At 39.8% G+C, this 26874-nt stretch overlaps 1 protein-coding gene across 2 annotated transcripts; it reads left to right on the forward strand.

Annotated features, from left to right (window-relative positions):
* Nucleotides 1-123: 123 nt before the first annotated feature.
* TMEM62 (transmembrane protein 62) lies at nt 124-24800 on the forward strand. Of its 2 annotated transcripts, XM_075105687.1 has the most exons (15): nt 124-149; nt 1116-1166; nt 6180-6291; nt 7395-7532; nt 8632-8677; nt 12254-12395; nt 14009-14133; nt 14281-14403; nt 15236-15391; nt 16973-17132; nt 18917-19030; nt 19878-19962; nt 21525-21629; nt 22507-22625; nt 23533-24800. In XM_075105687.1, exons 4-15 carry the CDS (start codon nt 7493-7495, stop codon nt 23857-23859), a joined length of 1542 nt encoding a protein of 513 aa, XP_074961788.1. In that variant the 5' UTR covers nt 124-149; nt 1116-1166; nt 6180-6291; nt 7395-7492; the 3' UTR covers nt 23860-24800. The 2 variants fall into 2 exon arrangements, with proteins under 2 accessions (XP_074961788.1, XP_074961787.1); XM_075105686.1 differs by lacking the exons at nt 124-149; nt 1116-1166 and adding an exon at nt 2713-2947.
* Nucleotides 24801-26874: the final 2074 nt, after the last annotated feature.

Below are 26874 nucleotides of genomic sequence, written 5' to 3' on the forward strand. Positions count from 1 at the left end.
GCCCGCTGAGGAGTGCCGTGAGTGGCTGGGGAGGCCTGCGCCGTCCGGCGGCGCCTTCCCCGGGAGGCTGAAGAAAAGCGCTTCCTCAGGATCGGTCAGGGCGGTCGGCGGGCGAAACCTGTCTTCGTCCTGTCTGCAGAGTTACGCGGGTAAAGTTCCTCCGCGGGCGTTTAAACCGCAGAGTGCGGGTGTTCGCTGAGGGCCCTGTATTAAAAGGAAGATAATAGCTGCAGTGATTTTCATACGCAGCGATGCTGATCCATACTACTTCAGCAGACATGGCATACATCTCCCATTTGGGCTAAGCGAAGGCAAAATCTTACAATCTTCGTACAAGCGAAGGAGGCAGCGGTAGCTTGAGGCACGTGCCTGTCTCCAAGGTAAAAATTTTTCCTCCACACCTCCTTGCTACAGCATATTATAACTGTTCTGGGTACTCTGTGTTTGCTACTCCAGCAGAAGGTTAGGGCATTTAGGAACTTGGCTGATAATGTAACAGGCCTGGCCTAAGTGCTGCTGGAAGACTTCCAGATTGTTGCAAACCAGTCCTGTTGCACAATTCCCTCTGTGTGTGCCTTTTCAGGGCTGGGGAAAATAGGTGAATAGCTGTAGCTTTGGACCTTGCAGGCATACCTACTAACCACCTATCAAATGCCTAATATCTCTATGAGGAATGATTACTGGGGGCAAAATTATTGAGGTTGAAATTATTGAGGCTAAAGTTATATCCACATTTCATAAAAGTTAACTTCCAGGGTGAAATACAGTTGGCATGCTGAATATCAGTTCAGTGACCATTCCCTAAGCAACACCACCTGCACTCTTAGATGTTAGGAATGCTGGGGGAGCTCGGTGTACTAGTTCTAAGAGATAACTGGAGGAGGGAGTGGAGCGAAGGCTCCACGGCTAAACTTATCCATAAATCGCTGCAGGTCTGAGAACTTGATGGAACCACAGAGCCACACATTGACCAGCATGGTAGCTTCATGCCCTGTGGATGAACCTTGCTCATTATAACCTCATTATAATACTAAAACACACACATCCATCCCAAAGCTACCCCCTTCCAAGGTACAACCACCTGTCACTGACCAGCTGCTCTGCATTTCTCTTAGTCTATACCTTTAAATCAAGAAGAGGAATTTCTACACCAATCAGTAACGAAGGTATGTATGACTAGGGTCACTCAAGCTCCATCTAAACATAAAGTAGTATAAAATGACCTAAAGAGAGAGGAATGTGAGGGAAGATATCATTGTGGACTACTGGGATCAGTCAATGGGCTGAACCTCTCTTCCCTCTCCCCATAGGGATGCCTACACTTGGTTACACAGAGTGATTCCCTGGGAAATTTAGAGAACAAGCTTATTATTTTGTGTTTTAGCGCTTTATACTTGCATGTGCTTTGCAGGCAGTGCCTTTATCACTGGCAATCTGGTAAGAACCTGTATTTCTGCTGCTTCAATAAACTGCACCATTAGTGGACCTGGCCATGAAAAGTTATTGGGCATGACTGGACTAATAGCGATGGTACTGTTAGGGCATCCCTCAACTGGACTGACAGTGCTAAATTTCCACCTATTAACAGAACACTCTGTTTGGAAGAAGTCTGCCTCCTTCCATGGTAGTCTTACTGCTTCAAGCCTCCAAGCAACTTCTCCATGTCCTTCATCTATCAATATGGGTGGGATAAAATTTGCAGGTGACCTTTTCCAGCTAAACTCATGCTTAAGATGTTAAGAAAAAAACCTCAACAGTAAGTGTGGGCAGCAGTTAGGAAAACGGAGAGCTGATAGCAAAGAATAACTTATCAATTATGAAACTCTGAGGTTGCTACAGTGTTTAAAATGGTGTATATGAAGAAAAAAAAAGTGTTTGAAAAATCATAAAAAGACTTTCCAAGTATGTCAGGAGCAAAAAGAGTTAATTGCCTAGATTTATGTGTGGGTAGAAGTATAGATATTGATGGATGAAGAAAAAAGTGCATGTTTATATGCTGTACTTGGAAGAAAGTGGGATGAGACACTGATCTCTTCATATGTCTGTATTGTGTCCTGACTGTTCTTGGCCAAAGTATCATCCCGAGGCCTTCTTAAGGTGCATACATCCCCCAAATCATGAAAACAGCTTAAGGCCAAAGGCAGACAGCACATTTCATAGAATGATAGAATCATTAAGGTCGGAAAAGACCTCTAGGATCATCAAGCCCAAGTGTCAGCCCAACACCCCCAGGCCTCCTAAACCGTGTCCTGAAGTCCCATGTCTACATGCTTTTTGAACCCCTCCAGGAATGGTGACACCACCACCTCGCCAGGCAGCCTGTGCCAGTGCCTGACGACTCTTTCAGTAAAGATGTTTTCCTAATATCCAAGCTAAACCTCCCATGATGCAGCTGATGCAGTCCTCTCATTCTATTGCTAGTAACTCGGGAGAAGAGACCAACACCCACCTCACTACAACCTCCTTTCAGGTAGCCCTTAGGCTTGTCCAATTTTAGGCTGGGCATTTCCAGGCGCCCCTGCAGCTGGGGGGACAGTGGGGCCGCCCAGGCGGGTCGAGGGGAGCTGGGAAGCTCCAGTCGGACACCCCAGCCTCCCCAAGATAAAACCTCCGAACGCCCACCCTTTCCTCCAGCTGGCACCGGTCCTCCGAGCCAACCATAGAGGAGCGGTGGGGGCGGCCCGATAGGCCGAGGAGGTGGGCCGCCACGCGGAAGTGGTGAGGCGGGCGGCGGGCAGGAGGGGCCGCCCGGGGCGGGCCCATGGCGGCGGCGCGGCGGGGAGGGATGCTGAGGCTGGCTCTGGGACTGCTGGCGGTGGCCGCTGCCCTGGCCTTGCTACTAGATTGGTACGCGCCTGCGGCGAGGCAGCTGCCGGGGGGTCGGCGCCGGCGGGCCCTTCAGCCCAGCCCCGGGGCGGAGGCCGCCAACCTGCTGTGGGTGGTGCAGGTGAGTGGGGCCGGGGGGCAGCGGGCGGCGCCTGTCTGGGGTACCCACCCCCACCCCCCATCGCCCGGCCCTCGCTTTTCGGGGTCGGCAGCGGCGGAGGGGGCGGTGCGAGCCCACCGAGAAGGGGGACAGTCAAGCCGAAGCTACAGGTGTCTGGCCAGCTTGCTAGACCGGCCAAACGATAAGACATGAGTGGTAGAAGCGGGTGATTAAAACTTACCGAATCATTACACTGTCCTGTACATTGCATCAGTACCCGATGCAGTATTTCCTAGTATCCCAGTGAGAAATGCAGGCTCTGCCTGCCCATTTCCCCTTCCAAAACTCAGAAAAGTTGGGTGACTGATAAAATGCTTACACCGATTTTTAGCAATAGAAGGTACTGGGCCAGTGTAAGAGTGATGTGTGCTAGCTTAATATACCCAGCTTTGTTCCCAGGTTGAACATAAAATCCAAATTAACCTGGCGTAGTCTTGCAAGTGAATTGTTGGATTTGGGTGCTTCTGTGGCCTCTTTTCTGACTCTTTCCCCCAAGCATTCCTGAAGCACTTAGTGTGTAACTAACCGCAGGCTGTTTACGTATTTGTAGGCTATCGATGGCTGAGATGTCACAGGGGTTGCTGTGCAGTTCCTTCTAACAAATGGGCTGCTTTTACTATTTTTCTCTCACACTCAAACTCAGGGACACTTTGCCTAAATGTATTAGCTGTAGGCAATGCTCTTGGCGCATAAGCCAGCATATTATTAGTCCTTTTGTTCTCTCCTATTGCTATGTTATTTTCTAAGTCAGTTTTTCCAGTAATTTTTTCCTTAAGTGACTTTAGGCTTATCTTTGTGGCAGAACAGATTTCAAGATGAGAGATATGCTTAAATTAATGTAGATAAAGCCCCTATTTTAGCTGCTATCTTGAAGAGAGTTAACTACAGCAGCATGTAGCAGCTGCAGAGCCATGCCGACAAGCAGCCTGCACAGCTCCGTGCTTCACTTGCTATGTTCTGTCTGTGTTACTGCAAGTGGAGCTCTCCCAAGGATAGGTCATGGCACAGCTAATTTGAGACTTGGCTTTACTTTCAAGTGGTTATGGTCTGTTTCAGATGTGCCCTTTAACAGCTACTTTATCATTGACCTAACTTGGAAATTAAGCAAGCACTAAATCCAGTGTTGTCCCTGATGATGTTGTGGGAAACAGGCTTCAGGCTCCCTGGTGACTCCATAGGTCTAGCCTAGGTCACTGGACAGAGCTCAAGATGATCAGTTCCACCCCCAGCAGTTCCTGCCTTGTTTTCCCTCCCATCCACAGGACTGTCTTTTCTTAAACTGAACTTAATTTCAATCTTTGTACTGTGACCTTGTAATGGCTCTTTCACCTTTCTTACAGCAGAACTTCCTTTCTTTCCCAGTGCGCACTCTAGTACAATATTTTACAAGCTTACAGTTGATTTTCTACTGTTGCTATAGGCCTTGTAATTCTCCCTTGTTAATGTCTGCCTTTCCTGGCCCACATCTTCTCTAAATAAGGAACGCGGATGGTGATTTCTCCTTACTCCTAAGTCTCTTCCAACTAATTTTGACAAAAGTTACTGCCTGTGATGCAATGAGAGGGCACCAAGTTTCCACATCAGTCAGAGGGAGGGGAGAGAGCGAAGAAATGCAGCAAGTGGGCTTTGATGTATAGTTTTGGAAATTAAATAAGAGCATTGCAAGCTCTGCGCCGTGCCCACTGACTTCCCTTTTATTGGAACATCTTTTGAAGTTAAAAAAAAATAGGAGACGCTCCATTCCCAAGATCCCCATATTTCATGGCTTTTAGCGATGACAAACTTATTTCCAGCTCTCAGAAGTCCCGGGACACTGTAACTCTTAGAACTTATGAGAAAATCTTAAACTCATATCATAGTAGGGGAAAAAAGTGGGAAGATCTCTGTAGAAAATGAGGCTTCTCAACCACTATCTGCTGGAAGGTTGGAAATTTACCTTCTCAGTAGTTGTTGGCAGAGCAGGAGTAAGGTTTCTTGTAAGACTTTTTGCTCAAGAATCTGGAGTCAGCAATGATAGAAGTTTTTATTTTCTCTGTTTGATTGCTGAGAAAGATGAATTCACAGGCTGAGCAGGAGCAACATAAGATGTATCCTTGTCAATGATTAAACTAAGTTTGATGTATCAAGGTAGTTTTACTGTGCACTTTGATTCACACTAGCTTGTATCAAGAAAAATGAAGTCAAGGTTATGTCTAAGTGTTTACCTTTTTTAGCATCCAATTCTGATCTAGGCAAAAGTTCCATATAAGCAAATGGGGAATTTCTCTAAGCAGAATTAAAAACATGTATTCAAGTTTTTCTTTCTCAGTTAATGATATCATCAAATGGCCATGAGCATGTGCTGGCTGTTTTTTGAGCATCAAATACCATTTGTCTAAACTGAGGAGGAGAATTTATTAATTGATTGACTGAAGTGGAATGAAAAGTGGAATTGAAAACATTCACCCAAGATTTATTTCGGACAGGCCTGAAAAGCCACAATATTTAAAAAAAAAATAATATTTCTGTCTTTTCTTATTCCCCCATCCCACCCCATACGGCTCTTCTGATGTGAGAGCTTTGACTGTTTGGTTCAGAAATGAACGGCATCTTTTACAGTTATGTACAAGTGGTATCATAATTTCTTGGATTATCTTTGCCTTCATGAAAACATATGGAATGGGATCTAAACACGCTCATTAGGCTCATTAAAATAATGGGTAGAATGCTAAAAGTCCTTCCACCCAGCTACTGGAGATGTCACACCAGGTACGAAATTAGTTATCAGAATGCTTTGAGTCCTAGGTAACTTTAGCCTATTCTTGCTTTGCAGAACTACTTAGTATTCTCTCTCGCAGCAAGATCACTGTGTTGCACGAGAAGCTCACAGAATTTTCAAGTCAACAGGCCACTTAGAGCCATGAAACCCTACTGTAGATACATAAGTATTTCCCCATATTATTGTATGCCCTTGGATTTAAGGAAATTTTTGTGATGTAAATGTGATTTTAGGGGTTAGAGATGCAATACCATATGCTTGCTCTGCTTTTGTTCTCCCCTAGTCATCCACTTCTGTTTCTCTCTGTATCCCTTATACTGGTATGAATCGCTATGGCTGTTCTTACATTGTGTTCTTACGTACTTGGCTTTGTGGAACAACCTGGGCAACAGTAATTCCCTGCTTGGGACAGTGTTTCATTTTTCTGTTTTGCAGGTGTCAGATATTCATATCAGTAAATTTCGGGATCCCAAACGAGCTCCTGACTTTGAAAAATTCTGTTCTGAAACAATTGACGTAATTCGGCCAGTACTTGTTCTAGCAACAGGTAAGCAATTCAAAAGTGTGACTTTCCTGTTGAATGTGCTGTCAAAGGAAGGACCCATAAGCAAAATTCTAGGATCTCAAGAGAGAACTTCAAAGCCTTAAGGTACCTTAAGCAATGGAAGTGGAATTGCAGCTGAACATAGACTGCTAGAAGCAGAAGAGAGTAACTTCTCAACTCAAGAGAATTAGCTTTTTTTCAACGTCTTGAGTCTGACAGTGAGTTTAGTGTGTATTATACGTACAAAGATAATTATGCAATATAGCTTTTTTTTTTCCCCCCAGTATTTGTTGCTACACCTTAGTACTTGCTAGCAGCCTCCTTACTTCATGTCCTCCTGGTAGCGATTCTACATCATTCTTTGTAATTGAAATTACAGAAGTGAGCAATGCCTCTGATTAGTCGTTAAGAGCCAGTTCCTCCCTCAGAACAATCTCTGCTCATTTGTATGAAATTCACCTATGAACTAATGTAAAATTTCATTGCTGGTTTCCGTTTGGACATACCATACCAAGACAGGTGAAGTAGTCCTTGCCATTTCATTTGACAGCTCACTATTGTTATTGAAATGGATTAAGTTTTGGCAAGCAAATCAAAAAGACTTTGAACTGTCACTGTATGCAAGGCTTTAGAATCTCAATGCTAGACTCTACAGAGAGTTACTTACCCACTGCTTGCTTTTTAAGTTAATAGTTCAGAAATAGTTAGCATTCATCTTTTAAGTAGCTATGCAGGGAGGCATTACTGTATGAATAGAAATGGGAATGGTTTGAACTTTAATTGGAGCTTGAGGGGATACAGAAGGTGTGAGGTTAAACAAAGCTTCTATGACTAGAATCTTCAGATACAATGAATGTGCAACAATTTGCTTTGCTTTGGCATGGCATTAGTAAAAGTGCTGCAGTGATGTGGTTGATAGATGTTTCAACAGGCTGCCGCATCTGCATTAGAAGGCATTTGCCCTTTTAGTAGCCTCTTGGACTGGATGACAGGAATGTCCAGATTGCATACAGGAGGCCTGCAGCCACTTACAGTAGGAGCTCAGTTACGGTATTTGTGTAAGCTGTGTAGGCTTCTAGTTTTATCTCACCTTTGTACGCTTTCAGGTGACCTGACAGATGCTAAGACAAGAGATAAACTGGGATCTGAGCAGGTAGAAGCGGAATGGAAAACTTACCAGTCAATCCTGAAGAGATCAAGGGTCATGGAAAAAACCAAGTGGATAGACATCAAAGGGAATCACGGTAAGAAGGAAATTAAACATCTCTTTCTTTCCTATAATTACAGAGCTGATGTAGGCAAGCTAGAATATAGAGGTAAAGTGTTAGTACTTACTAGCACGTTAGCAGTAGTTATGAGTCAGGAGAAGGGCTTGCCATCCACGTGTCTGCTCTACTGAGTGCACACTTTGTTTACAAGCATTTACTGGAGTTTTAGTACCAGGGAAGTAAGAGCCTTCATTTATTGCTTTTGCCTGGCAAGTGGTAGAACATAGCTTCAGATGTTAGTTTCTAGGTCGTTAGTTTATACACTCCATCTTGTAATGGAAGGGCAAACTACGACCTTACCCTACTGAAGAAATGGTTTCAATTTACTTGTCATAGACCGCCCCCCACAGGTTTAAGTTAAAAGGTATCATATGTTCGGCAATTAAAGGGAATTTGGTTTCTTCAGAATAAAAAGAAGTTTGTACACATCATAGCTGTGGCCGCATTCCAGGCATTCAAACACAAGTTAACAACCTTGAGGCTATATTAGCCAGCTGCTACAGGAAGGGCAAAACTAGAAAGCCTAGTACTAGGGAAAAAAGTACATGCTTTGTCATATACAGCCCGTATATGACGTCTCACTCCCTTTTCCCTATCAGGCTTCTGTTACCAGCCTTAATGGAGAGGTGGACCCCAGCTGCAGTACAGACCTCCCCAAGCTGCTGTCTGTAGTACCAATGCTATTCTCTGATGCTCTTGCTACTTTATTTTCCTTGGATAAGTTAAGTCTTACAGAGAATGCACCTAATCCGAAAAGCTTCTGAAATGCTTTGTGGCTAAAGTGGAGACATGTGATTAGCTTTTGGCCGCTGACAATTTACATTCCCACAACAACTTTATCTTTGAATTGAAACTTAAATGAGAAAACTATTTCCACTTTTAGGTCAACTGCATCAAGTATATAATGTCTCACACGCACAGCTAGACGGTCTGCTTGTCAGTTATGTGTTTAAAAAAAACCCCAACTCTCCAGTGCCTGCAGAGACTGCTTTATTTCAACATTAGGAAATAAAATAGAGGCCAATGATCAGTTTGATCTGAAAGTTTCTTAATTTCCTTTTTCTCTCCCTTACAGATTCATTCAACATTCCACACTTGGATAGTGTTCAGAATTATTACAGGTACTCTTATTTACCATACAGATGCCATTATATTCAAGGTCAAACTCACTAAACAATATTCTGTTTTTAGTTATCACATATATGTTTTTTCACTGTCTTTCCTATAGTCCAGGATCATATTTGCTATCCCCTGTGTCTTTTCCATTGCCAGTTAGTAGAGCAGAATAGATTGAGAAAACAGAAAAGTCTTATCTCTTATCCCTCTGTGTTTTGTAATTGAATATATTGTAAATCTGCCTGGGTCTATGAAATGTTCTGAGCGTTGTGTTCAGTTTCCTCAGAACAGCTGTGTGATATATTTCTCTAAAACCAGTGTTCCCAAAGAATGCTTTTCTTCCTTAAAATAGATTAAAAAAGACAGCAAGAGAAAACATAAATTTTTTCATGTCCTTTCTGGGCCCAAAAAGGATTTCCATGTTACGTGGGCCTAAAATTTATCTGAGCCATTTCTTCACATCTGACGCATTTTAGAAAACAAGGTAGAGAAGCAAGAAGGCAGGTGATGATGATGGGTGGACAAATGTTCTTGAGGAATGCATTTGAGATTTAAATGTGAAGATAGGTGAGGAAACTTTCCCCTCTTCAGCCGGCTCTTTTGCTTGTACATTGTAAAGGTAGCCTCAGTTGTAACTCATATTTAACTTCTCGGTTTCTCCTGCCTTTCACATCTGAATCCAAGTCTTGTCTCATAATTTTGGTGGTGCTTTGACTTTTTGGAATTGGAGGAGGACTTGGAAACCTAAATTCTACCTTAATTCAGGCTCTTAAGCCATCCATGTTGCAATAAGAACACAGATTAAACATCGGTTTGCTGCAGCTCCCTGGGGCCTGGCAGGAGCAGATATGTTTTCCTATAAATTCTGTGGGATAGGATCCTACAGCAGCTGCGTTTGTAGGAGAACATGGAATTCACATGCAGATTTACTATGAAGGGATGAATGTATGGTGCTAACAAGGCTTTTGGATACGCAAGTGCAGTGTACATCCCTGTATGTTTTGCCACAGCTGTGGCTATATGACAGTCTAGTATCAGCCTTCCGCTCTAAGGCTGCTATCAGAAGTCCTAGTGGCATGCGTGGGAAGATGTAGCACCAGTGAATTTGCCAGATCATCCCTGAATTGTTGTTTGGCCTGGACAAGCTTAGTGTTTGAAAAGATGCATGGATTACCTGCCTCTAGTCCACACTGAAGAGGCACTGATAGCAAAAGGGATTGGAAAGGATTAGTGTGACATTTCAAAGCAATTTAGCCAACCTAAGAACTTCTGAATGAAATTCAGTGTCAGGTGAAAAGTCTTTGCTTATTAATGAACAGTCTCTTGCTAAACAAATGTGCCCTCATTATGGTTTTTGCTTCATTATAGCCTGCCATCGTAGCAAAACAAAGACACTTTAATGAGATTTATCATACTTTCTAAGACTGAAGAAAGGCACTAAGAGTCCTCAAAAACTATACAGCATCACTACAGGCAGAACTACCTTTACAGGGACAATTTTATTGATCTGATGCATTAATAAAATACAAAGATTAAGAAAATTTTTAGTAAATGTGCCACACTCTAGGAAGAGAGAGGGGATACAGTGGAGTGAAATGAGTCTTGTGGAAGCCTTTTATTTTCCCCCACCCTTGCAAAGTTAAACAGTCAAAAGGACAATGTTGGGGTTTTTTTGTTTGGGGTTTGTTTTTGGTTTTGTTTTTTGTTGTCTGAGTGACAGTAAGGCACTGTCTTCTTGCCTTTATGTGATCCTGAACAAATAATTCATTCTTTGATGTACACCTTAGAGCACTGTAGCTTGCAGATATAAAAATAGAGGCCAGGGAAAACAGTTACTCAACACCACATTCTGGTGTTCATGTGTTAAAATTAAAGGCAGCAGCAGTTGTATTGATTTTTACACAAAAGCACGGGTTCCTATTTTATGTCCACAGCATGAGCAGAGCTTGATTCAACTGTTACACATACTCTAAGTGGCACTAAAGGCAGGAATCTTAGGATCATGATACTGAGCTTCCAGTTTTCTTATTTGAAGTTTATGATGTTAATAAAAGTAACATTACCTTCAAAAAAATAAACATTGTGAAAGGGTCTTTATGACATTGGAAGAATTGATTTATACCTGAAACTTCTTTTTCATATATTGGCTTTTATTCTATTCAGCTCAACCTTTCTGGCAATTTTATTGTTTATTCTGATAGGTGGAGGAATACTGTTATGAACTGCTTTCTGGATGGCTGTCTTCAAACTATACTCATCATCTGAACTCAGGGATGTTTTATCTTCCACATATCATGCAGGGAGTTTAAAAAACAAAACACAGCAAAAAAAACCCAACCAAAACCAAAAAACCCGAACACATACATGCAAAAAAAAATCAACCCAAAAGAAAACAAAAAATCCCCCTCCATTAAACCCAATAAGTTTTAGATTTACTCATAATCATTTCAGTTACAGAATTTAATTCTCAGTTGAGCAATTTAGCCGTTACCATTAGTTGGAATGTTATCTGTCTTTGCCAGATGCAATTCCTATCTAGCATAAAGTATCGAAAGCACTTAAACTTTAGAAGTTAGAAAAACTGAAAATACCTATTGTCAATGGAAGGAGAGAAAGCCACATATATATTCATTATTACATGTGTTTATTGTGGCCCATATTAGCATAAAACCACAGTGGGGGGGGGGAAAAAGGTGAATTAGTTGACATGTCTTTTAAGTCCTTCACTGTTTACAGTTCTCTTGTAGAGTATTTTAAGATTAAGGGCTCAATTAACATCAGGTAATGTGCAAAAGAGCAGCACCCCTTTTTGCTCTCTTCTTTATTCTTTGAATGAAGACTTGTGATGACATTTCGCAGGTGACAGGAGAACTAGTAAGATTTGCTATGTCAAGAAACAAAAAAGAGTAATAAACAAGAGGAAAGGCTGCCGGCTTTGCTATTTATAAGATATGGTGTAGTGCAGTTTCTCTGGTTTGGATCTTTTGGAAAATAACTGAAAAGGTTCAAAAATTATTTGGTTCAAAACTATATTCCATTAGCCAACAGCTGATCATTCTACGTCAGAGTAACTTAAAAGATCTCTAACAAAATAGTGGAGACAAGACTTGATGTCCCTGATATTTCTAGGTGAGCAAGGAAAAATTCTGTTTGAAAAATTATTTCAGATACCAACAATAAGTACAAGACAGTAGTTTTTTTTTCCTTTGCAGATCTCCTTTAATTAAGAGTGGTGTTAGATCCTGCAGTCCTGTCATCTTGCCTATTTGTTTTGCATCATTTATACTGCTGGCCTATCCTTTATCCATAAAAAAGTACCACGTTGCTCAGGGGAAGTGTACTTATGCTAATATTGTTCTAAAAATGTTTGTGTGCTGACCTGCTGCTTGTCTTAACACATTACCCATTACTCATTTTCTGTGAGGTACAGACTTTTCAATGCCGTTGATTTTTAAGAAGAGACTGCAGTGACAAGAGGGAGCTAGATCTAATGCAAGAAATCCTGCATTTATACTATGCAGGTATTTTCTGTCATTGCTGCAAGCTTTCCTAACAGCAATATTCCCAATTTTTTTTGGCAGGAAATACTCTGCCTGGCGTAAAGATGGCTCTTTCCATTACATCCACACCACCTCTTTTGGGAACTATTCATTCATCTGCGTGGATGCCACACTCAGCCCAGGCCCTAAAAGACCCTATAACTTCTTCGGATTTTTAAACATGGTATTTTATAAGTCTTGGCATTTGATATTGCTGGGCTGTTTTACTTCTGTAGCAGCTTGTTTGGGGTTTTTATTTGTTTGGCTTTATAAAGAAGATTTGTCTGAAAGATTTGTGTTCATCTAAAACAATCTTTACATTTTTAAGTTATGCATGTGGGACATCTATTTAGAAAAATGAACATGTCACTTAATATATCGAGTATCTGTGTTTTTACTCTTAAGAAATAATCCAGTACAAACACGTCAAATCGGACATTTTAAGGATACTGTCAGTAGTTCCTTAGCATTTAGCTAGACTTGAGTGATAATTTTCTTATACACTGTAAACTTTAAAAACAAAACCAAAAACTAAAACAAACCCTAGACTTTCTAATTTCACTTCTTTTTGCTTTGTTAGATGCTTTTTTCCATTAATATTACAGATGAGAGAGTTGCACTTGTCAGTGGAATAATGTGAAAGATAATGCTATAAGGAAATATGTCATTTATGAAAGTGAGGTGTGATCTTCTGAGACCACAAAAATTACATGGTATTGTTTTGAAAGAATAACAATCCCAACGTTTAAATCACACATCAGCTTAGGTAACATTTTGTTTTCCTTCGAATTTTCTCTGTAGTTTGTTGATATGCTGTTGTTCTTGAGATATTCTTCTGAAGTGTTAACAGAGAGTTACTGTGTTCTGGCAAACAGATGTCATATTTTGCCTGTGATAATGGACTCAACGAAAAGTAAAATGTTCTCCCTCTAATCTTGACTAAAGGAGGCTTGATATTTAATTAGGAGTTTGTAAAGCACTAGGTGGTACTTACATGAAAGGTGACGTAGGAGTGTCAGGTACTGTTCTCGTTGTTTACTGTAATCCATAGTGGGTGAAGCAGGTTCGCAAACTCTCAAGGAGCTAAGAAATGCAGTTGAGTCTAGAGCTTCTGTCCTTGGCTGCAGCAAGTGAAGCATTTCCGTGCTAATTACCCAGCAGCAGGAGTCCAGAAAGCATAATTTGCAGATTTTTGCACAAAACTGAAAGTAAAGGTAGATGCCTGTAACTTTTAAGAATTAAACCTCTTCCAGGAATTTGAAAATAAATTAGGTTTGCATCAGTGATTTGATGGCATAGCTTAGGTAAAAATATTCTTAAAGACCAAATTCATAAAGGCAAATGAAATATAATTTCACTTAATGAGCCCATTACATTAACCCAGCATGGTATACTCAATTAATTCTTTTTCAATGTACCTTTATTTCTGTTTCTTTTATTAATGCCTTTCAGTGTTTCTTTTCAGGTAGGAGGGAAAAGAATACGTTGGTGGTTCTGTGGGTTACCCTAAAAAATCTTTCTTTATATTGCACTTTTCCTGTGTTCAGTTGCAAGGAAGGTATTGAGTGTCTTGTTTTCACTTTCTTTTTCCAACATTGGATTTTAGGGATACATCTAGTTTTGTTCATGCACAGGTCCCTGAAGCAACCAGGAGTATTCTCTGTTTAATTAAAAAAAAAAAAGGGGGATGAATTGCATTCTTTAGTTTCTTTCTGCTTTCCTTTTGCTATTCTTTCCAAATAGCCTGAACGTTAAACAGGTTGGTTTGGTTGGCTTTCAAACACCCTCCCGTTTCAGAATCAAATGAAAGAGCTATCTTTGATGGCAACAGAAAGTCTGTACAGCAATCACACTATCTGGTTCGGCCATTTTCCCACCTCAACAATCATCTCCCCAGCCCCAGGAATACGAACATTAATGAGGTAAGATCTTTCTTCTTTTCCTGTATGTTTTCAGTCTGAAGTACATTTCTTGCCTCTCCTCACATACTTGTCTGTCACTTTACAGGTTTTCTGCAGTGGTATTTCTTTCCCATCCAAATAATCACAATTTATATGTTCTTGTATTAGTTCTGCCACAGCATATTTATGTGGACATCTCCATACAATGGGTGGGCTGATGCCAGCCTTGCACAGTCAGCACCGTGGTGGCACTCTGGAACTCGAATTGGGAGATTGGATGGATAATAGGAGGTAAGTAAACCCAGTGTGAGCAAATTATGATACGGAGCCTAGCTGGTTATGCTGTGATTCCCTTTTACGCTGTTTGGAGAATTTGAAAGAAGCATTCAATCTGCCTGACTGGTTATTACTATTAATGTTTTTGAAAAATGTCTCTGTGTGTAAGTTTGGCGTTGTTTTCCCTATACCAACAGTGTACTAATAAGTTAAGTAATTTTTTGATTTGTCCTCGATATTTAGAAATTAAAAAGAGGACATCTAAATGTCCATTTAGTATTCAAAGCAGACAAATAACTTGTAATAAAATTCAGTATCGCTACTTCAAAATACCCATGCTCTGCACCAGCTGTTAGAATTTTAGAGACAAAAATAGCCTACCTGAGAAATGTTACCTTAGCAGCATATAAAAAGTGTCCAGTGCTACATGGAATCTATAGTAGTATATTAGCTTTTATTCTGCAGTAATCCTAAGAAAGATGCTTGTGTGCATAGGGGAAGAGAGCACACTGGGGTCGTTGTCCATAACCAGAGTACCTACACAGACACTGTAGTAATGTACTTGAATATTATGTTAAAGAATTCAGATATTATCTGAGTCACGTGCAAAATTCAATAGATCGTGACATTTGGAATTTTGAGTGGTGCTTCAGTGATTTATAATAAAATAAACTTGATCAAAGGTAGCCAGCTGTACAGTTAATACAGCAGAGTTGGTTAATACAGGATCAACTACAGAAGAGAATAAATTGAAAATAAAGAAGTTTTGTTTAGGAACTTGGGAAGCATGGGAATCAGCTGTGCGTGCAGTAGGTTGTGTCAAAAAATATTATTCCTTTCATTATAGGTACCGGATCCTTGCATTTGACCATGACCTCTTTAGCTTTGCAGACCTTAACTTTGAAGAATGGCCTGTAGTTCTCATCACCAATCCCAAATCCTTCCTTTACAGCAGTTCTGCTCATGAACCACTAGTCAAAATTCTTTATTCCACTCATATCAGGTACCCTGTAGTCTCTTGATTTCACAATATTTAACTATATTTTAATAGTTGGGGGTCTTTCTTCATTATAATGTGCATCTATAGTTATATGTATACACATATGTATACATATGTACATGTGTATATGTATACACAGAACCAAACCTTTTTTTTTTTAAATGCATTTGTCCACTATTCAAAGAATTCAGTTTTCTCTGGAAGGTTGTTCGTGGGAGCTCATTTTGTATCATATCTGTGATAAAAGGAGATTATATAGTAGTAATTCATGTTTGTTTCATTTATGCAGTTATTTCCCCTAAAGTCAATTGAACTTTTTTTATGTAACCAAAGCTGGTAGAGTTAGATTAACATGTAATCTGTGTTATTAATCTTATGCGTTCACGCTGCCTCTGCTGACTTGAGGGTTTTGTCTATGTATTTTTCAAAGTGTTTTCTCTATTCACTTCAGACTTCCTCTTGTGTTTTCAGTTTTACATCCCTTCTATATTAAAACATCTTAAGCCTTTGCCAATTTTCATATTTGTTTTAAATCTCTCCATCTTTCCACTTCTACCTTTTGTATTTATTTTTTTATTTGTATTTCAATTTTCCATGCCCTTTCCAACATCTTATATTTGCTGTTAGACCAATATGCATGAAATACGTGGGCATATTGCATACACAGAATTACAATCAAAAGAAGTTTTTCATACTTTTCAGTTAGGAAGCAGTGTCCTACTAAGTCTACCGACTTTCCAGTTTCCTATTTAGAACCTTATCTGAATATTCTTATGATTATATTAAATATCAGAACTGGTAGAATCATTCACCATAACAATGTGAGAGTCCTTCATATGACTGAAACACGCTCTGGAATGCCTTCAGTATTACCAGAAATGAAGGAAACTGTAAGTGGAATATATTAAGTCTATATTAGTATCACTGCTTCTCAGAATGTAAGCACTGCCAAGTGGTGCTACATTTGTTAGTATCTCAGATCTGTAATACCAGTCTTGCGTTCCACTCCATTTCTCATAAATTCAGTTACAAGTCTGAGAGGTTATATTCTGACTAGCAAAAATTTAAAAAACGAACAAACAAAACCGAAGAAAAAAACCAAGACCAAACCAACCAACCAAAAAACATCAACCAAAAAAAACCCCACCCCCCCCCAACACCCAACAACAAAGGACTTTAGAGAGAGAGACGGACAATTTGTAATGAAGATACCTACAAGTATTTGATTACATGTCTGTACATGTGCAGGAAGATGCATCCCACTTGTGTTAGCAAATATTTTGACAGCAAGAGTTCTAAGATTATTTCTGCCAGGACCTGAGGATCTCTGCCACTTTTTCATCTGTTCCACAGCCCAGTTTTCTATCCTATTCTTTTGCACAATATCATACAGAACTTCTAACTCTAGTGAAGAGCTACTGTGTTACCATTAGCCTACAGATATTTCACCGTTTTAATTTCTAATTACTTTGAACTCTTAAGTACAAGGAAGCATAATCTTTAGGGACTGGTCTTCAGGAAGTAATGATAAATCTGCAAGACCTGTAACAAGTCTGTTTATTTTGCTGTTTATTTACTCCTTAGAATTCTGGCCTTCTCTCCTTCTGTCATTATCTCTGTCAAAGTCTATATAGACGGAGTTCACTTGGGGAATGCTCATCAGGTGTCTGGCCCTCTCTATGTATTGAAGTGGAGCCCACAAAACTACAGTGAAGGGTTCCATCACATAGATGTGACTGTCCAGGTAAGGTACCTGTTGGCATCATTTGTATTGAGTTTTTATGTTGTGTCTGCTCCATCACCCTTCTGCATCACATAACTAGGGACAAAATACACGGTAACAGTCATCTTTCATATTTGTCTGATTACAAAAAGCAAAGCATTTGTTAAAGGAAAAACCACTGACTGCTGAGCACTAAAACATTCATAAAGCATCTGGACAAAAGAAAGGATTCTTATTTTTCATGAGAAATAAGACACGACAGAAGAGCAACTAATGGGTCAAAAATAAATTATTTTGAGTAACAGGCAACAATTAACTTTTAAGGCTGTCTTGGGAAAAAAAAATGGGCTTGATCAAGGAAAATAGGGAGTGGCATCATGATAGTTCAGAAGGCAAAGAACTGGATCTGGAAGACTGGAATGCTGTCTTTGTTTATCAGTTTGAAGTTCTTCTCATGATCTCTTACAGGCTGACGGTGAATACTGTTTCTGTTTCCCAGAACATCAGGCTTAACTGATATTAGATTACTGGGTGGGTAACAAACAAACAAACAAAACAAACAAAACCCCAAAACCCAAAAAACCAGCCAACCAACCAAAAAACACCAAAAGCACACAAACCCCACCCCCAAACAAACAAAAAAACCCCAACCAAAACCATTTTTCAGTGATGCTTCTGTTCTTGGTACTATATTTTATTTTTGTACCTTCAAGTGGCCTTTGAAGAACTTGATCAGACTGTTCTCACATTCTGCATATTTGCCCAATGGTAATGAGAAAGTCAGCTTTGTCCTGCTTGGTGGTATCCAGGTAGGCATTATTTTTCACAAGCCAAGAAGCGATACTGCTCGTTTTTCTAATGGCCTTTCTCTACTGCCAGCATTCCGTGTCCTCGCTTGTAACCGATTTCTGTGATGCTTTACTTCCGAAAGCTGCATTTTATAAGTGTTTTGTTTCTTTGGGGTTTTTTTGTTTGTTTGTTTTTAATGATGATGAAAACATGCACAAAACTGAGTAACGTTTGAAGAGGGTTATACAGGCAATATACAGGCAAGCAATAGTTTGCTTGCAAATAATTGCTTGTTACCAGATAACTGAATTTGATTTTTTAAAAAATTAATTTCCTTTCCCCTCTAGCCATAAATCACTATTACATCTAGTAACTGAATAGTTTTGGGGAAGCAAGGAGGATGAAGTCTTAACTTGAGTTAGGTACCTGGAGAAAATATGAATACTTAATTGCTGTACACTGTTCCTGCAATTTTCCAAATATTGTCTCAGCTGTAATCACACTAAACATACTGAATCCTTTACTATAAATAAACCATTTATTATGTGCTGGAGGATAAGGTGTCAGTGTTACACATGCAGAAATATCAAACTGTTGGATAAATATAGCGCTGTTGTTGTTTATCGGTATATCGAATTGATATCAATATATCCCAGAAGCACAACAAAGCTTCAAAACATTTTAATACGGGCTATTATCTAGAATTGAGGTTTGAGAGAACAAGTGGTGGTGGCAGCCAATAGTCACAGTCTTCCCCAAGTTGCTGAATCTCTGACAGGATCTCCTTCATATGTAGCACTTTCAGATTATGATCTTACAATCACTAATTTACTTGAAATTACCAAATTGACAGTAAGTAGTCCTTTGTAGGTAGAATTATTTAATTCAGCAGTATGCCAGACATGCATGCATCAGTTGGATCTTTCCAGAAAAACAGCAATGATAATTAGCAGCTTTAACTAGATAATCTGTGCACTACTGGTATCTAATTGCTCACTTATTTTGTATCCATCTAGGATGCTTCAGGAGGAATTAGCACAAAGGGTCATATATTTGCTGTGGAAGAAAACCTCTCTCTTAGGTTTGGTTTTTTGCCATCTGTTATTCTACTCACTGACCACTATGTTCTAGTAAGTACTTTCAGCAAAACAGCTGTCATTCCATGTTGGTTTCCCCAGATACTGCAGGAGGCATTTTCATAATTCCTGGTAGACTTGAATGCACTTTGCTTTTTCCAGGTATGACTCCACTGGAATTTCACAAGTATTTCAAGTTTCCTTTCTCAGGTTGCACACACCAAACATGAATGTTCAGCAGTGGTTCATGCAAACAGTTGACTGCCTGGATTTAGTCACAATGGTCTGTTTTGGGGCATAGGTAGATGCACATTTTGTCTCGCATCAGCTGCCAACATTATAGCTAGCTCTAGCAACCAGGAAGGCAAAATTCCCATTGACTTCAGTAAGTTCCAGGTCATATCCAGAAGCATTCCAGCTCAGTACACGCAAAGAAGTCATGTCATAATAGTTTAGATGCACTTATAGAACAACACAGGAAAGCCCACATGACTGTGGGTAGTATCATAATTGGCTCAAAATTATTATATTTGTTTTGTTAATCAGTAACTGATATTCTCCACAATGTTTTGAACTGCAGTTCTATTCAGTACAGCACTTGGGAAATGTTTTACATAGGAGGCGTATTTATGCTTTTTCAACTGATGTTTTACAAACCCCATTTTTGAAAGATTCAGGTCTGTCACTTTAGCCGTCCAACTGAATTCAAGTCAGTAAGATGTAAGTCCAATAACTTAGAAACTCTTGAAGTTTCTTTTTACTCTTCAGTTCAATGACACCATCAAGCTTTGAGTATGTGTTTTGGTTAAAAATCCTTGTATTGGTCTTTCCATGTCCATAAGGCATGCTCAAAGGTGGCTACTACTCCAGGGCTAGCTTAGAGTTAAAACTGTCTTTTCAGGCTCGAGTGCTCTTTGGACTGATTGTGCTGATTCAGATGACCTTGCTCGTTATTTTCAGATACCTGCAAAAGCCAGCACTCAAAGGTTAGAACCAATGTTTGTCTGTAGATTTTAGAGGATATAATTTTCTCTAAACCTTTTTTACTCTTTATCTGTATGCTAACATACAGATATCTGTATGCTAATATATAAGTAATTGTGCTCTTCGTCACCGTATGCATTTTGCATCTAGTACTGTGGGGTTTGATTGGGTTCTCAGAAGCTGCTATCTGGCTTTTAAGGGGACCCAGAAAACCTCCAATATATCAAATACAGTAAATTAAAAACTTGATAGGGTATCTTTGTTTAAACAAAAATTCAATTAATTGAGGTCTAAAGGTTTCACTTTAATTTTCTCACTGAAGAATCCAATGCATAGGGAAGGGAATGTTTTATTTTGCGTTATTTCTCGATGTATGCTTGTTTCACTACAGCTGGCACAGAATTCTCTGTCACCTGAGTGGACAACTAGATTTCCTTCTATAAAAATATTTTTTGTTAATCTGTGCAATGAACATGAACAGGCTTGAGTCTTTCTCAAAGTAATATTATGTAATAGTATGACCAGTTCTGTCATAACTTGGTGTTTTGTTTGTGGTAAATCCAGTAAATGAAAAATAATACTGCTAAGCTTGTGATATTTATCCTTTGAACAATTGTTTGGACCACACCTCACTAATGAGGTTTTTCTGGAAGCTATCTCCCTTCCTATTCATATCAGCTTATGTCCCTTTCTTTATACTAATAATCATGTAGCATCCTGAGCTTACAGCAACTGCTTACATAGGAAAAGAATAGATTTTCAGTTGCCTTTATGGAACTCAGCAGCTGAAAATGAAAAGAGCTAGCACTCTGTAGACCATTACAAATGTTTTACAAATTAGTGAACAAATTTGTTAGAGCTGCTGATTTCCAAAGGTCAGGCTTGCCCTCTGGGAGTTAATGCTTTGTGAGAAGGGCAGCCACGTAATAGGTGAAACTCTAAAAGCTAGCTTTTATAGGAAGACTGTCTCAGTCTCAGTCTAGGAATTGTCTGCTTCAGTTAGAAAATGAATAGTGCTCCTTTTTGCTGACATCACACACTTGTCAGAATGCTGCCATTTTAATGCCGAGTCTTAATTTTTTCTGGGTTGCTATCAGATCTTGCTAAGTAGATTTAATCAAAGAAAATCCAGTTAATCTAGTCCATGCTGACCTGCCTTTTTGGGTTTGCAGAGTTACTGTTTTGCATCTCTTACTTCTCGTATAATATGAACTTTCTCCATGTTTTTCATTCTAGCTAACTTCATTTTCTGGGTATAGAATGGTCATTGAGCTTTAGTTACATACAGTAAGTGTACTCATTTAGAATGGCAGCTGCTTCTGCTGTTTTTAACATAGTTATATTTATAGTTCCTTACTTTCAGTTATCACAGTAAGAGTAGAAATGCATTCCCTTGCATTTGTTCTATAGACATAGCAAATATTATTTTTATATTTAATATTTGATAGAATGAGTAAATAATGTGCAGAGTTGTTTCAGAAATACCTATATTTTATTTATATATATGTGTGTCTATGTGTTGCAACCTGAATGAAGTGTATTTTTCTTAAATGTCTCTGTTTAGAGAAGCCAGGATTACTTACTCTGACCTCGTATTCCCTTCATGTCTTCAGTAAAACAAACACCTTCTATTACTCAATTCTGGTTCTGAATTTATACACCATTCTGGGTAAGTAACCTAGGGTAGTGAGAACATCAATCAGTATTTTTAAGTTACACATCAGATCCTGATGAAAAATGAGACATCTAACATCTTGATTTTCCCTGTTCTCCTATTTAAGTTACAAAATCTATGTGAAACTTGAAAACTGCATGTCCGAAGAGACTAAAGGTTTGTTTGTAAGAACCTAACTTACAAGCCCTATAATTAAACACTTAAATTATTAAATTACTTTGAAAGCAAAGTGAGTGGTTTAAATTTAACTTGGTTTTCACTTATTTTTCAGTAAGATCTGGTTGTACCTTGGTGTAAAATGAGTACCTGGAATGTACATTTCACGTGATGTGTCACAAAGACGTCTTGGCTCTGTTGCTAACAATTTTAGCTTATTTTTCCTCTGATAATATGTTACTAAAATAACTACTTTCTTGACAGTCAGTGTCGCATGCATTAGAGTGCAGCCTGCCCATTTTGACTTCTAAGCTGAGCCACGCTGGAATTGTTTATGACCGTGTCTTTCATATGTCTTACTGTAATTCTGGGAAGAGGCCAGCATTTGACAGGATCTGTCTTTTCATTTCTCTTGTAAGGAAAATGGTGTGTGTGGTATTGAAAATTGTCACAGAGATAAAGCCAAGTTAAAAGTGTTTTCATTGCGTGTCACAACTCATCGGTGTACAATGATATTTTCACATCAGGAACGTTCGTCAGATTGCTGTTTGTTGAAGATGAAAACATTAGCCTTATTACTATAAACAAGCAATAGAGGAGCCATTTTCCCCAGTTAACCACTTTGTGCTCAGGAGTACAAAGAGCCATGTGAAAAGGGGCCATGTCTGTATTGTATTTTCTGATGGTGCTGTATGTCTGGTTTCCTCTCTTTCAGGACCATGGTTTGTAGGTGAATTGATAGATGGCCAGGTGGGGGCCTGTTTTTCCTTTGGGGTGTTTGTTGGAGGTTCCTTCTTACACGGCGGTCTGACATTTGTGGTTGGGATTTTACAGGTACATATTTATAAAAATTAAGGCTGACAAACTGCTTTCTTCTGGGATTTTTTTTCTCATTTTTAAAAATAGTTTTATAAAGAAAGGAGCCTTGGAAGGATAGAGCAGATTAGTGGCCATGCCTGACTACAACAGCTTTCTTACCGTTCTGCAGGTTTAAAGAGCAGAAAGGAAGGAGGTTGTGCATTATTTTCTCAAACATCCCTTTTCCTCTGTTTGATGTTGCTTTGGACTCCCTGGATGTCTGGATTAGAGGCCATCTCTACAGCTTTACCACTGTAAATTTTTGTTGTTTTTGTTCTCAGCTCGCGCACAGGCTGTAGTGGTTAGGCAAAAGGAACTGAATGGCCAGGGCAGCCCTTGCACACTCAGTAACCCTTCAGATCAGCAGGTGTCATTCTCCAAGTACGCGAGTCCAATTTTCCCAGCAGTCTGACCTGCCTGCCCTATGATTTTCCCAGCTGCCATTAGTCTGAAAGATAGGGTGTACTTTCTTGGCATTTAAGCCAGACCAAGCTAGTGTTGCCTCCTTCATGGTCCCTCCCTTATGCCAGTGCTAACACTTGCCTGACACCACAGTGGGCTGGGTCAGAGAGCTAAACCGACATAAGGACCTTCCTTTTTTTTACTGTACTAGCATTTTGCCACATCTAGCTCCCTGAACCAGCTCTGAGGAAGGCCAGGTGCATGTCAGTGTCTCCCACTGCAAGGGAGTGGGCAGGAATGCTTGGCCTGGAACGGAGGCACAGGCAGCCACAGCTCTATCAGCTGCAGAGTCTTACAAGTGCATCCTGAAGTTCCAGCTCTGGGACAGTTTTTTTTGTGCTCTCATCTTTCCATGTCCTCGTGTGTTACCCAGAACACTTGGCTTACTCATCATCTTCTTTTAATCTGCTTTTCTTTTCAGATGTTGTTTTTTAACCTGCCATTAATGGCCTATCTGTGTTGGTGCCTGATGCTGCGATGCCAGGGTCACAGCTTCCGTTCTCACATCCATCACGTCCGACGCCTTGTGGCTGTGCTTGTCCACCTGGCAATGGCGCTCCTCCTAGCCTGGCAGGTCTATTCCTGCTATTTCCTGCTGCAAACATATGGGACCTTGGCTTTCCTCCTCTCCCCAATGAGAACGTGGCTGGTGGTGCTCAGCTCAGCTCTGATTTATAAAACCTGGACGCTGGAATCATCTGAGCTCAGAACTTATATAGTAGAAATGAAAACGTGTCAGAGCTCCTGAAGCACAATATAAGTGTTTGAAATTCTTTGACTTAAAAACTGTCAAGGCACAACCAACCTATAGTTCTGCGATGGAGACAATGTCCTCAGAATGAGAGAGCCAGAAGGAATCGTGTGGTCTGATGCCTATAGTGTCTGTAAGTGAGGGGGTTGGGGCTGTACTTCTGGGTCTCAGTCAAATGTGCAGAAGAGTGACCTAGGACAACTCCCTTCTGTTTTCAGTTTCTCTAAGTCTAAAAATGATAAACAGTTATGTTTATGAAGAATGTAATGATGCAGAGCCAAGAGAGCTGAGGTGCCTTTATCTGTAAAGGAAGGAGAACACTGGCCTGCTTCACAAGACTGCTAGAAATGGAACATTTAAAATACTACAGTAACTTATTTACGGTGCTTCAAGAAAAAGGAGGGGTAACTTACTTACGGCACCTCAGAAGAAACCAGCAGTGACTGTAGTAGAGCATACAGGAAAATAAATTGAATCAGAAGAAAATTCTGACCACAATTAAGACTTTTTGTTATTTCTAAAAGATTACAGTTTTCCTAGTCTTTAATTCCTGTTCCTCAATGATTGATGATGTAATAGGAAAAAGAGAGTAACAGCTCTCATTTGCATAAGTTAAATACACTGTTAAGAGAATACAGAACGTAATTTCCTGCTATGTAAGTTTGTTTTGCAAAGCTGTTAGAAAATCAAAGAGGCAGGGCACAAAATTTACTTGTGAGACACGCTAGTGAAAAATTAATAATGAAACCGACACTTCACAATTAAATTACTTCTATGTGATCAGGGAGCATAAGAAGTGGCAGTAAAATACTTCATATCTATACCCTGTGACAAGACCCTGTACTGAAATGATTTTTTTTTTTCCCCTGTTGTGGAGGTAGCAGCTGATTGCAGTGTAATCAAATCTCAATGTAATTAAATGTCTATGGACTTAATAATTTCATGGTCTGTCAAATACTTACTTTTTGGCTCCATGGGTTGTGTTTGGTAGACGGATGGAATTCTGTTAAGAATCTCTCACTGCTGCTATTGGTGTGGTGAGCAAAGGCGTTTTATTTGTAGATGTGCTATCCACGGTTCCAAGTACTCAAATAAGATTCAGTGCTCTGAAATGTGGTTGATGTGTGAATGATGTAATACATTTTGAGTGAAAGGGACTATCCTGCTGCCCTGGTACCACAGAGAAGAGCATGCTGTAGAAACTTAGAACTCTACCCTGCATAGGAAGCACCTCTTAGTTCACGCTCTACAGACACAGCTATTGCTGCTTTTTGTTGCCTAACAGGCAAGTAAAACTTACCTTGTCTCACGTTAATTCAGGTTTTCTCCTCCTTAAACAGTTTTCCAATATTCTAAAACCTTAGCAGGAAAATATCAAGTTTCCTACTTGAGCTGTACACTTTAACACAGGAAGACTTTATTTACCAATACCTCCTTAAAAGTTTACTTTAATTCTTTGTTTCTCATCAGGCTGAAAGGTCTCAGAAGCACAGACTAGGAGCTGGCCTCTAATTTAGCTGTCCTTATCATATAGGCAAGTGGTTGCCCAAGTTAACTATGAGTAACAAAACCCACAATATAGTATGTTTTCCCTTAACAGTCAAACAAAATAAATCAGTGTCATAAAACACAACCCATCTCACAGAACACATCACCAGTCATTTAAATGAACCAGGAATAACTGGACCAACCTCTGAGAACTAGGCAGATGTTATGATAAATCTGCAAGCCACCCTATAAAGAAAACCGCATTTGCTACTCTGTTGGCCTGTAGTACCCAGAAGGCACAAATCAACACGTGATTGAAGGGAGACATGCTGGTGTCCTGATTAATGGTCTGCATTTGGTCCTCCTTCAAAATTAAGCTCTTCTGCTCACTGAAAGGCAGTTTTTCTACTGATAAGATAACACAATATTGTGCTGTAATGAATTTTAGCAGCTGCATCCATTGGCATCAGTGTAAGATCTCTCATGGTGTTACATGGTTTACGACATGTTTTTCCAGTTTATGGATTAAAAGATGTTACTTACTAGCTTTTCTACTTGAACAGAAGCAAATGGCTTTGCCATTCGTTACTTCTGGCAGGTAGTTCTCTTCCTTTTACAGTACTGCATGGCTGTTTTGGGGTGAGCGTGAGAGTACAGAGATCATCTCAAGTCAAGAATATCCTTTCCAAGCTGTTTGTTAGGAGGGTAAATCGGAGCTACGTGAAGTGAGCAAAGCAAGTGGCAGATTGTGGAGCCAGACTGCTGAAGTACTCTATGTACTGCTGAAGGACATTTGTATGATCTGTGACAAATCAATCTTTCATAGTATAAATGCTTCTATTACAGTACTCCACAGGGTTTGTTAGTTTAGGTTTTGGTTTTTTTTCCTCTGCATGGAGGACCTTCTTTAAAATACTCAATTCCCATTTGAAACTACTCTAAAAGGACACTTGGAATAATTATTTGGAAAGAAAAAAATAGAAAAAACATTCTCTTAGAAACAGCACGTGTAATTTTTCACGCTGCTGCTTGCTTATGAAGGAATATTTGTGTTTATTGGTGAGTTACATCCAAGATGCTGTGAAATGCGTAACAAACTAGGAAAAGAGAGAAGAATCTTTCATGCGCGTTACCCTCAGTGCTCTGAGAGCTGAGCAAAACTTGCAGAGGGAAGTTCCCAGGGGAATGGCATTGCCTTGCATAATTTCCTGTAACTGTCATCAGTGAAGGCCTGTGCAATCCAGCAATCCCAATGAAGAGATCTTGGCATTCAGTGTAGTGGAAAATGTAAGGATGGGGGGGAGAGAGGATTTTTTCCATGTGTTTTTCCCAGTACAGACATAGCATACTAGAAGAATAAAAATACAAGTAAAAAACCCCAAAACTGTTCCCAAAGTTCAAGGAGGAAGAAACCCTGTCCAGAGCTGTTCGAGGCAGAGGTGAGAGACAGCTGCCTGGAGGGCACTGGAGGCTCACTCAGCTTGCCTCGCCTGAGGACACAGAACAGGCTGTTCCAGTTAGAAA

Source organism: Phalacrocorax aristotelis, chromosome 10 (genome assembly GCF_949628215.1).
Source record: "Phalacrocorax aristotelis chromosome 10, bGulAri2.1, whole genome shotgun sequence".
In the NCBI taxonomy this organism is placed as follows: Eukaryota; Metazoa; Chordata; class Aves; order Suliformes; family Phalacrocoracidae; genus Phalacrocorax; species Phalacrocorax aristotelis.